The sequence below is a fragment of the Lemur catta genome, chromosome 8, assembly GCF_020740605.2.
Source record: "Lemur catta isolate mLemCat1 chromosome 8, mLemCat1.pri, whole genome shotgun sequence".
Classification (NCBI taxonomy): Eukaryota; Metazoa; Chordata; class Mammalia; order Primates; family Lemuridae; genus Lemur; species Lemur catta.
In genome coordinates this window covers 55,049,204-55,061,387 of record NC_059135.1, presented here as the reverse complement: position 1 = coordinate 55,061,387, position 12,184 = coordinate 55,049,204, and the positions used below count along the sequence as shown (strand labels likewise).

General features: G+C 41.3%; 1 protein-coding gene across 1 annotated transcript in view; it reads left to right on the top strand.

Moving 5' to 3' along the window:
- GAD1 (glutamate decarboxylase 1) overlaps window positions 1–11,417 on the top strand; it is a 40,655-nt gene extending 29,238 nt beyond the window's left edge. The window contains exons 11-16 of the mRNA XM_045558719.1: window positions 811–875; window positions 3,707–3,785; window positions 4,889–5,038; window positions 7,097–7,204; window positions 8,620–8,709; window positions 10,000–11,417. Coding sequence (XP_045414675.1) covers window positions 811–875; window positions 3,707–3,785; window positions 4,889–5,038; window positions 7,097–7,204; window positions 8,620–8,709; window positions 10,000–10,173 — 666 coding nt within the window. The 3' untranslated portion in view covers window positions 10,174–11,417. The remainder of the gene's footprint in view (window positions 1–810; window positions 876–3,706; window positions 3,786–4,888; window positions 5,039–7,096; window positions 7,205–8,619; window positions 8,710–9,999) is intronic.
- The last annotated feature ends 767 nt before the right edge of the window (window positions 11,418–12,184 follow it).

The following is a 12,184-nucleotide window of genomic DNA, read 5'->3' as shown; positions in this document are numbered from 1 at the left end:
GCTACCAGCCTTCAGCCCAGCCATCTATGACAATTTTCTTTAAAAAGTGCATATCTGCTACATTTAGGAAAAATAAGGCAATATATGGAAAGTATTATCAACTAAGAAATTTAGTCCTGAATTTTCCCAGAAACACAAAAGGTGCATTTTCGCATGTGTGACTGAGGGTATTTTTTTTCTTTCTGTCTGTCCATTCTCTTATGGATTTAACTTCTCACAGCTGAACAATGGGGTAATCTGCCCTGCTGTTGAACAAATGACTAACAAAGGCTGTTGTGTCACATGGCATCCCAAGCTATTCAGTAAACATGCGTCATGGTACCCACAGAAATGTCGTGCTGTTGCAGGAGCTGTTGTGAGACCTCCAAACCAGGCAGGAGCTGCTGCTGTCTGAGTTTTTCAGGAGTGGTTAGAATTCTACTCCAGGAAGAATCAGACGTCAGGCCCCAGTACTTCAAGTAACTTCCAGAGCCACCCGGGGGCTCCCTGAGTATTCCTGGCTTTCCGCAGTCCTTTGGGCCTTTGGGTCTTGCCAATGCAGGTGCCATGGGCTCAGACCCAGCTTACCTGTATCACTCATGCAGCTACTCTGACAGCAACCTGGAGGGACTTTTGAAAAAGAAATGATAAACAATGAAAAATCACAGCGGCCACTAGTTGAACAGGCAGTGTGGGCTCGTGTGGTCAGAGAAACTCATGCTTTTCATCTTTAACATTCTCTCCCGTGTTTGACTAGAGGTGTGGAGTGACTGGTTTGGGATTCCTAAGTGTCACTGCTCCCCTCTCCCTCTCCTTCCTCTGTCCCCACAGGCTGCCTGGGGCGGTGGGCTGCTCATGTCCAGGAAGCACCGCCATAAACTCAATGGCATAGAAAGGTAAGGGTGCCTGTGCTTTGGTGTCAGCCTGTGCCCCTCTGCACCACCCTGTTTCTGATCTGACTAAGCCCACTTGAGTTCAGCAGGCGTTTATTGAGCACTTATTATATGATTGATTTCCTGGTCGATCTTGGCCTCGGTGAGCTCCCAGAGAGAGAAAGACAAATAAATAAGTAGTTATATAACACGATGTGGAAAGTAACAATGGCTGAAATTGCAGGTGCCCAGGTAGGAAAGAAGAGAGACTAACCAGTGACGGGGATTGGAGGCTAAATCAGAGTTTGCCATGGGCACAGGGAGAGCCACTGGCTCCCTTTGTTCTTCTTCCTCATTAAGCTTACTGCTGGGAAAGGGCAGGATGCTTAGCTCACCTAACTTCCCTTCTTTTTCACCATTCAAGTTCAGTGGGTGTTCTAGGACAAATATGATTTTGATCTGGCTCCTAAGTGTTGATCCATAATGAACTCATGTTGATTTATTGGCTCATTCAGCCTATATTTACTGAGCACCTGTCATGAGCCAGGCAGGTGTGCATGTGAATGTTTGGTTACCTGAACTTCTGTCCAGCCACCTATGGCACTTTTCTGAAAAAAAAAAAAAGCATATCTGATACACGTAGGAAAACTGCTTTATGGAAGGTGTTATCAACTAAGAGACTTGCCCGCCTGAAGCTTAATTCCCAGTGGGCTAGATGTTCACAGACAAATAAATATTTAATATGTCTCACAATAAAGAAAAATAAAACAGGGGCAGGTAACGTGAGTGAGGAGGCATGCTATTTTAGGGTAGTCAGAGGCTTTTCTGAGGAGATGGTGACATTTCAGCAGATACCGAGACAGAGGGAGACAGGAAGCAAGGGTATGAGGAAGAGTATCCCAGGGAGTAAGAATGGCAAGTGCAAAGGCCCTGAGGCAGGACTGTTCTTGGCAAGTTGGAGGATCATTAATGAGGCCTCTGGGGCTGGGGCAAAGTGGGAGAGGTAAGAGAAGAGCAAGGTTGGAGAGGTGGACAAGGAGCAGGTAGCAAGAACTTTGGCTTTTGTTACCTCTGCTGTGCCTCCTCTGTCTCAGTTTTGTAAGGCCATTGTCAAGGTGAGTAAAACTGGCTCTTTGAAGCATAGTTATATGACCCTATAACCCAGAGGATAATATATAAAATGTAGATGAGCCAGCCCAACAGTACTTTAAATTTTTCAGGCAATTTGATTTTCCATCTTTGAGTCTAGGAAAACTTGAAACATTTTGCACTAGAATTTCTCTTTTCTAACATTTTAAAGCACCCATGTCTTCTAAAGGAAATTGAATCCATATCATGTCTTATTGCTTTCCATTTGCAGTAGCAAAGAATCATTTACTTCAGACTTCAAGGATATTCAGAAAACCATTTAAGACATTTTATGAGACCTAAATATAATTTTTTAATGACTTGGTAAATGATAGCAATGAGAAAATTGATTAAATTCACTACCTTTTAAATATGGCCCAACACTGATGCCTTTTAAAGAGAGAAGCAGTTAGTTAACTTTTCCTGGAACTTTTCACAAAGGTTTTATCATGTATTTAAGGGAAAAGTACTTCAGGCCTTCCTCTCTTTTTCTTGAAACACAGTGCTCATATATACTAAATTATTTTCCTTCTAAAGGACCTAACCAAGCAAGATGAAGAGGTTAAAAATTCACAGCAAGGGGTCAGCTCTAGGGAGAACCCAGGCAGTATAATTCCAAGCCAATTGCTATGTCAGGAAGAAAATATCCTTCACAGGTATGAAAACACAGAGCCCAGCTGTGGGCCAGGCCATCGGGAAGGAGTCTGTAAACCACTGAAGCAAATTACCCAAGTTTGAATCATCATGCATTAGACTAAGTTGTTTCTGCAGTGCCCTAGCTAGTGTGCTCCTTAACCATCTAATTGTGTCTGACAGAATGATGCGGTTGCTAGGAGACCATGTTTGTTAAGCTGTCATTGCAGCCCAAGCTGGCAAAATCATGCTCATTTAGCACTGAAACAATGCTGCTAGGTAGTCAAAGTCTAGGACAGTCCAGCTAGGCCTTGCTTTTGGGTAGCACTCTTGATATTGCGCCATAGTGGGTAGGTCAGTATCACCAGCCCATTTCATAAATGAGGACAGAAAGGCAGAAAGAAGCCAAAGTCTGCTGCCTAAAGGGGGGCAATCTAGTGGGGTGGCTGTGAGCACTGGCTCTGCAATGAGATGCCTTGAACTTGAATCTTGGCTCCAACACTTCTTCCGAACTGTGTGACTTCGGGTAACCTTTTTCTGTGTCAGTTTCTCCATCTAAAATAGGAGTAATAACAGTACCTCCATCAAAAGGGCTGTTGTGAGAATTATGCCAGGCACTATGATAAGCATTTTATCTTTATTAACTCATCCTTTATTCAGTTCTGTGAGGTAGGCACTCCCCATTTTACAGATGGGAAAACTGAGGCACAGAGGAATTATGTAATGTGCCCAAGCTAGCAAATGTCAGAGCCAGGAATTAGACTTAGACAGTTTGGCTGCAAAGCCTGAGTTTTTAATGACAATACCATGTTGATATAATACCTGAAAGCTCTCAGAACAATAGAACATATAATAAGTTCTTCATAAATGTTAGCTATTATTAACAGTAGTTATTTAGAAGATACAGTCTGCAATGTAATACCCTGAGACTGCCTGTGAAATATTTGTTTACTACTTGATTAGCCAATTTAGGAGAATAGGCATGGAAAACATGCACTGATTTGAGCTGGGATGGGTGGTGTTTTCCTCAAGAGGACAGTCGCCTCTTTCCGACTCCTGTGCCTTCTCCTCAAAGTATCATGTGCTTCTTCCAGGGCCAACTCAGTCACCTGGAACCCTCATAAGATGATGGGCGTGCTGCTGCAGTGCTCTGCCATTCTTGTCAAGGAAAAGGTCTGTCCTCCCTCCAAAGACACGGTGGTGGCCTGCACATCCTTTAGCAGGCTCAAGAAGAGAAAAGCGTGGGGTCTTTTCCCAGCACTTGTTGGCCAAGTCCTGAGATTGGCAGCCCCATTGTGAGACTGCTGTTTGTTGCTGTCCTTCCCTGCCCTTGAAGCTGACCTAGTTTCTCCTCTTGGCTCGTGCTGTCTGCTGCCCTGCCTCCTTGCTCAGTACTCAGGCCCTGTCGGTGACAACCTTTAAGGGAATTATTTAATTGAGTTTAATTCATGTTTGCACAACCAAATGTGAGAGTGATTGGATGAGGCACCCAATCAATTTTGCCCTCAGTGAGAACAAAAAGTGCTCACTGAAACATACTCTGAGTTCTTAGCATGAATTTGTGGTCCCAAGAGCTGAAATAAATGAAGCAGAATAACAACTACAAATATAATAGCAACTTAGGGTAACAAGGAATGTTAAGAAAAGCTTCTGTAAATGGGTTAGCACTATATTCCCTTCGTTAAGCACCTAATAATAGGACCCTGCCCTCCAACGCATTGTCGCTCTGGTAAAACTTCTGCACACAGAGCCACTCCAAGTCTGCCTGCAGCCTGTGGGAGCCAGAACCCGCATAGGCTCTTTACTCCACTCATATGTGGAGTCCATGTTAACTTCACAGGAGATCCTGGAAAGGTTGGAAGACTTTTAGGGGGGCCCTTTGGGGAGGAAAATTCTTTATAGCATGAAACTGTCCCAGGTACTGATGAAGTTTATATCCCTCACCCCTGCCTACTGAATGCCATAGCACTTCCTAGTCTTTGAAACAACCCCAAACGCCCACACACATTTCCAAATGCCCCTTAGAGGGATGGTGGGGCCCTTGCAGGCATCGGAGACAGAAGATCATTTCTAATCAGTGTGTCAGAGGGAAAGGAGCAACGGTTTTTCCAAGAGTGATTTAGAGAAGGACATCAGAACAAGTGCAAGGTCTCATAAAGGCATCAAAAGAAAGATTGCATGTGCCCCCAAATCCCTCCTTGCAGCCAGCTCTGTCATAGAGCCATCCACATCTCTGATCTGTGAATACAGAAGCCCCATCTTGACTTCCTTGATAGGGGATACTCCAAGGATGCAACCAGATGTGTGCAGGTTACCTCTTCCAGCCAGACAAGCAGTATGATGTCTCCTATGACACTGGGGACAAGGCAATTCAGTGTGGCCGCCACGTGGACATCTTCAAGTTCTGGCTGATGTGGAAAGCCAAGGTATGAAGGAGACAATTCTAAAAATAGAGCAGAAATGTAATTTGCACAGACTGGCTGGCAAAAGAGAGGCAAAGATAATATCACAGATAATTCACCATGTATATAATCAATATCTAGATAATTGAGTTAACTTTATTTTCTTTGTGAATGAAATAACTTTATTCCTTAGGTCAATTTTCCTCTCCTTTCATTCGTTCTCCTCAGTTTGAACTATCTTGAAGTTTTCTTAATAATTTTCTGTTGTAAGAACTAAAAAGTATGCCATGATAAGGATTTCCACAGCAATCCTTAGAGATTCTGGAATTATTTAGTGCAGGTATAGAGAAAGAGATAAAAGATGAAATTACTGCATTATTCTGAGTAGCACCTTAAATTCCTTTATGAGGCCTCTCATCATGGATATATGACAGTTTTAAGTTCTACTTAAATAATGGCTTTCCCATTATTTGTACTTCATATACTATTCTAGAAAATGTATACTTTATTCTGAGAAGTCCTACTGTTAGACTGAAGCATGCTATGTCTGCATCATCAGCCTCTTGGGTTGTGTTTCTTTATCTAAGAAAAAAGCTAACTATAGGAATTGCCCCCAAAATATGAGTGAGGGAGAGGATTACCATTTGACTATTTATATCAGAAGTGTTTTTATGCAATCAAGTAAAGGCATTTTGACTTCACAGCTTTATATTGCACCCACTGTTTTTATTTACCTACTATAAATTAATTTTAACAATTTCTATGTTTAAGATCGAGTTTACCTAATACTCAGACAAGATTTTCCAGCAAAACATCTAGTCAAATATTTCTTCTGTAGGAAAAATTTGGTAGATTATTAGTTTTTTCTCATTAAGTCATTTTGTCTTAATATAGAAATAGTCTAAATTTTATTGTTACCATAAAGTAATTATAGGTATTTTAAACATCTAAATAGCCATAAATTGCCACCAGAAAAAGAACCTTGTCATTTTGAAATATAGGGACCACGGGGCCTTTCTCAGTAATTTGTATCTTCCTCTGCCTTACAATAACCTCTTGAACCATCTGCCAGAGGTTTTGGCCATAATGTGTTGGTTGCTGAGGTGGGACCCTGGTGCAGGCTTCATTCCCAAGTGGACTGCCCAGGGTCACAGTCAGCCATGACACTACTTGGGGCAGGCTCCTGCTGTGCCAGTATTGGCTTCACGTGGGCCCAGTAGCAATCCGCAAGCTAGGCTTGTGCATCTGCTCTCCTTTTTAACGCCAACCCATTCAACAACCGTCATGCTGCTGTTATTTATCTGCCATGCTGGCTTTTGAAACTCATGCTCAACCAGTTTGTCGATAGTCGGAGCTATTGCAATCTCAGGGCATGTACTGAGACCGTTGGCTTCCCCATCTGCCTGCCTGCTTGTCACCGAAGAGGCATAATACTGTTATGTGGAACGCAGCCTGCCCAGGAGGCGTGGGACATGTTTGGCCAGGACTCATTGCTGGGGAAGATGAGTTCTACAGCAGTATCCTGCAAAGTATCTATGATGATGAACCAGTTATTTTGGTTTTGTTAACCTACCATGGACCGATACAATAAAAATGAATTGCTAGAAAAATGAAATTAAAAAACATACACAGTACAAGCCACTATTTTGTATTAGACTCAAGAGACATAAAATTACTCAGTCAACTTGCTTAATATCAATTTCTGCACTCATTTTATCATGGAGCAGTTACAATTTGTGGACTGGCTTCAGTCCATAGATGGCACTTTGAGTAGTGCTGTCCTAAAGCAAACCAGAAATAGGCCTCAGGTCTAGGCTGTGAATAACTAGCAGGAAGCTAAAAGCCCTGTTGAGAATAACTGCCCAGACACTAGAGTGCCTTCAAAAGAGAAAGCAGGCACACTTTATTTTATTGCATGCAGAGCTGTGAAGAAGCTGTATATATTTAATTAGATAGTTCTTCCTAACCATCTCCAAGAATACTCTTGTATGTTTCCCATAGACAAGGACAGCATAGCCTTCCCAAATTCCCACCACAGGGAAATGCAACCATCCACAAACATGACTTTTCTCTTTAAAACAGGGCACAGTGGGATTTGAAAATCAGATCAACAAATGCCTGGAACTGGCTGAATACCTCTATGCCAAGATTAAAAACAGAGAAGAATTTGAGATGGTTTTCAATGGTGAGGTAGGTTATCATCCTGGACCAGATACACAGCATTTCCAGAAAAACTACTGAGGGAAGTTCCTGAAGCCATGTTTTCCTACATTGCCAGAGACTGCTTCTGAATTTTCATTCTTATGCACCATTCATTTAATTCATTTCACGTCCATGAGCTTTTCTTCTGGTAGCACTGGGATGACTTTTCCCTTCACCTCTTCTAAAATTGTGTAGCTCTCAGCCAGCTTTTTGCAGACAAGAGGTCTTTCCTTGACAGGTCTGACTCTTTCATCATTTTTGGGTTGATCTTGTGTTGAACCTCTGTGATAAACTATTTCTCTGTTCTAAGAAGTTTATAGGATGGATATGCTCTTGCCTCTCAAGACTGTTTCTAAAAGAAAGTTCTACTTTACACAGATTCATTATGAGGAGAGTTATGCCCTGAGTTCATATGCACATTGCATATATTTGTCATACCAATATTTACTGAGTACCCGCTGTGCACCAGGCCTTATGCCAGGAGCTGGAGTATATGATGCTAATCAAAACAGATACTCTTTCTGTGCTAATGAAGCTCATAGTTGAATAAAGAAACATGGAATAGGAGTCAATGCTGAATAAAAGCAAATCCACTCATAACCCAGTAAATATAACACCACCTACACTCAACGTTAGTCTATTTATCAGGCAACTAAACTATTAGGAACACATGTGAGAGGCACCAAAGGAACAAAAAAGAGCTCTGAGCAGTTTAAAATCAATGATACAGTGCCCTGATCATTTACACACTATCTTAAACACTCTAATAGCAGATCAAAAACAGCAAACGTGGTGTCTCCAGCCAGTTAGAGGTAGGCACAGTGGTGGCAAACAGCAGCTAGGGAGAAACTGAAAAACCATCTCAAGAATACAGAAGAACTCAAAGAGCATGTCAATCTTTAGGGGAGGGACACTAAACCATTTTAAGTATCTCAAGAAGTCCTGTCTTATGGTTTAGAGCCAGAATTAATGTTCATTATGATAATACTGAGTCATTAAGAAAAGATTCAATATCAATAAACTCAATAAAATATTCAGTATCAATAAAATAAACTATATTTCAATCATCTTCTATATGTGAGGCACTAGAAAATGGCAAGGTGGATAATACATTTTATTCAATTACCCAAATTTTTAACATTTCAATGTTTAAAGGTAGTATCTTTAGGTTATCTACTAAATCAGTTGTGGGAAACAGCTCTCTTGCCAGATAGGACTGGATAAATGAGGCATTGGTGTCCCTGGTGTAGAAGTAACACCGTCTTCGAGATGGACATTCTGCCTCTGTCTTTGGTCTGAGAGACTTCCACCACGCCGGTGTATGGGCTTGGGAACAGCTTTCTCTCAGGTTCTCATAATTTTCTTTGTTTTCTTTGTTTGCTTGTTTGTTACAATCTGTGCAGCCTGAGCACACAAATGTCTGTTTCTGGTACATTCCACAAAGCCTCAGGGGTGTTCCGGATAGCCCTGAGCGACGGGAAAAACTACACAAGGTACGGACTCGTTCTTTGTCTCATCTAATCCTCTGTGATTTCTCTGAATAATGAGGACATCCTCTTTCCAATGTGTCTTTTTAATGTGGGAGAAATAAAAAATAAAGACTTGGGGTGGATTTCTAATACTGAATGGGGTGGTGGGTGCCATCTTGTTATATTCTCCTTGAGAATGCACTGTCCCCCTTGCTGTGGCTACCACAGGAACCTCTAAAGTAGTGGTCCCCAACCTTTTTGGCACCAGGAACCAACTTCATGGAAGATAATTTTTCCACAGACTGGGGATGGGGTGGGAAGGGATGATTTCAGGATGACTCAAGCGTATTACATTTATTGTGCAGTCAAACCTCTCTGCTAATGATAATCTGTATTTGCAGCCACTCCCCAGCACTAGCATCATGGCCTCAGCTCCACCTCAGATCATCAGGCATTAGATTCTCATAAGGAGTGCACAACCTAGATCCCCCGGCATGTGCAGTTTACAGTAGGGTTCCGGCTCCTATGAGAATCAAATGCCACCACTGATCTGACAGGAGGCGGAGCTTATGCGGTGATATGAGTGATGGGGAACAGCTATGAATACAAATGAAGCTTCACTCCTTGCCAGCCGTTCGCCTTCTGCTGTGTGGCCTGGTTCCTAACAGGCCATGGACTGGTACCGGTGCAGCTTGAGGTTGGGGACCGTAGCTGTAAAGGATGCATCCCTGTCTTTGGTCAGTGTTCTTCATTAAAGGAGCTCTATGCAGGGCAACTGAATAACATACATACTCCTGGGATCATTCCATATTAAACTATGTTATAATAATCTTCTACTGATTCAAGCCTATTCTAATGCTGATTCATTCCAGCTGTTGATTTCTATATCTAGTTTATATATTATTTGGAGTTATTTAATTTATATAATATTTCATTCACCCAATTATTTAAAAAATATTTGTTAAACACAGTCTATGTGCCAGGCTGTATCGCAGTCTCTGGGTTATATAGAAGCCTCAATTTGAGTTGTTGCCTGTAAGAGCTTTTCTTTTTGTCTTTGTCTTTTATTTTATTATCCTTGTTCCATGACTGACTTTCAAAATTCAGTCACATGGTACTTTCTGAGGAAACTTGTTATTGGGCAGACTTAAATTGTCATTAGGTGTTAGCCACTGAAGGTATTTGCTTATAAAATATTTCTTTGCTATTATGTCAGTGTAAACACAAATATTACAAAGCAAGTTGGGTTGAACCATTAACAAGAGAGGGTGATAATGTCAGTCTTGAGTTTTATTTTGTGTTTTCCATCACAAGGTGGCTCCAAAAATCAAAGCCCTGATGATGGAGTCGGGCACCACTATGGTTGGCTACCAGCCTCAGGGGGACAAGGCCAACTTCTTCCGGATGGTCATCTCGAATCCAGCTGCTACCCAGTCTGACATCGACTTCCTCATTGAGGAGATAGAAAGACTGGGCCAGGACCTGTAACTGCCCCGTGCAGAACACAAGTTCACGGGAATTCGCTTTCCCCTCTGGCACTCTAGAACAAACCTCTATAAGTCGCTGAAACACATAGGCCATTCCATTGAGGGAAATAGAATATCTTGAAGAATACTGTTAAACCTTACTTAAGCTTGTTTGTTATAGTTAGCAGGAAATAACGTTCCTTTTAAAAAGTTGCACATTAGGAACACAGTATATATGTACAGTTATATATACCTCTCTATATGTATAGTGAGCGTGGCTTAGTCATAGATCACAGCATGTTTCCCACTCCAAGAGAATTAGCTTCACCTTCAGCAGCTACTGAGGGGCTAAACATGCTGCAAACCAGCTTGCCCAGCAGCCACAGGAAAGATGTTTGTCAAAATGCCATGTCCTAGGGACCAAAGGAAATGCTGTTGGTGGGAGCTGACCTCATTGTCAGTGTTTCTCTCACCCGAAGTAATGATGGATGAGAAAAAGCACCACTGGATGACAAGACACACCCTCCCCATTAGTACCTTGTTAGGGGAAAATAGTAGCAGAGTCATTGTTACAGGTGTACTATTGCTGTATTTTTAGAGATTCATTTGTGCAGATTGTGTACATTACTGTTGTCTGAACTTGGAGGGGAGAACACATGTAATGATTTCAATGACTGTTTAATTGTAGGTCCGTGAAATACTTGCTTATTTATATTCAGAGATTTACCATGTTAAAGAGGCATCCTGTATTTTCTTCCCATTTGTAATGTATCTTATTTATATATTAATGAAGTAAGTTCTGAATACTGTTTATAGTATTTTCGTGTATTTGTGAGCCAAAGAGAAAAGATTAAAATTAGTGAGACTTGTATTTATATTAGAGTGCCCTTAAAATAATGATTAAAGCATTTTACCATATGTAAAAGAATTCTGATACTGTACTTGGAGTGGTATGTATGGAAATTCTATTACTTAAATAGCATCTGCTCTTCTATTACCCTGTCTGGCTGTCCGTCTAGTGTTCTCAATGCTTTTCTAGTAACTGTTGGATAATAACTAGTTCTCCTGTAATTTTGTAGTAGTTCATGACCAATCTCTGTGACTTGCTTAGCTGAAACCTAAGGCAATGTTTCCGAAGACTGTCTGAAGATCTCAGATATATTGACCAGGCTCACAACTGTTTTTGAAGAAAGGAAATTTACACTGTGCGTTTTAGAGTATGCAAGAAGAATATAAATAAATAAAAATATTCTCCATGGAGAATTTAACAAAATTTTCTACCAGTTTGTGTTTCATACAGAGAGAGATATTTCCAAGTACAGTTACTTGGATCAGCCCAGCCCATTCACTTTCCACTAGCTGACATTGGGTGATGCTCAGTACCATCACTAAGCCAAGACTCAACCCACTGTCATGGGGTGTGGAGCCCCTCATCTATAAAATCATTCTGACTGTACCTAAATAAAATTTGCAGGTCAAGCCTTGAGAAAGAAAGACCATCCCTGCTTCTCATTTTCCTATTTGCATCTTAGAGTTTCATTCATTTAGTCATTCAACAAACACTTTCTTCCTCTGTATTAGGCACTGTTATAGGCACTGAGGTTACAGCGGTGTGCATGGGTGAGAAATATTCCTTCTAGTGGGGATCTTGCACCACTTGGTGTCTGTGGTATCTGAGTGCCTCTAAGATCACGGAATCGTATCTCCTTGCTGCTTATGCTTGTACTGTGGTCCCAACTTACTTCCTCAGGAAATATATTTTGGTGCTGGATCGTTATTAGGAAATAGGGCCAATTTTATACAATATTCTATTAAGCTATAATAATACCACTTCCCTTATTTGGAATACAAGGATCCTTATTTAGCACTGTAGGGATTAGAGAAGAGTCATTTGTAATTAGCATACTGATTGCAGGTGTAACCATCCTATGAAACAAACTGGATTCCATAGGGAGGGACCATAAAGCCACTATATTCTTCCTCCTACTGTTCATTCAAACCCACTCTGTAGGCTGATTTTTTCCAGTGCCCCT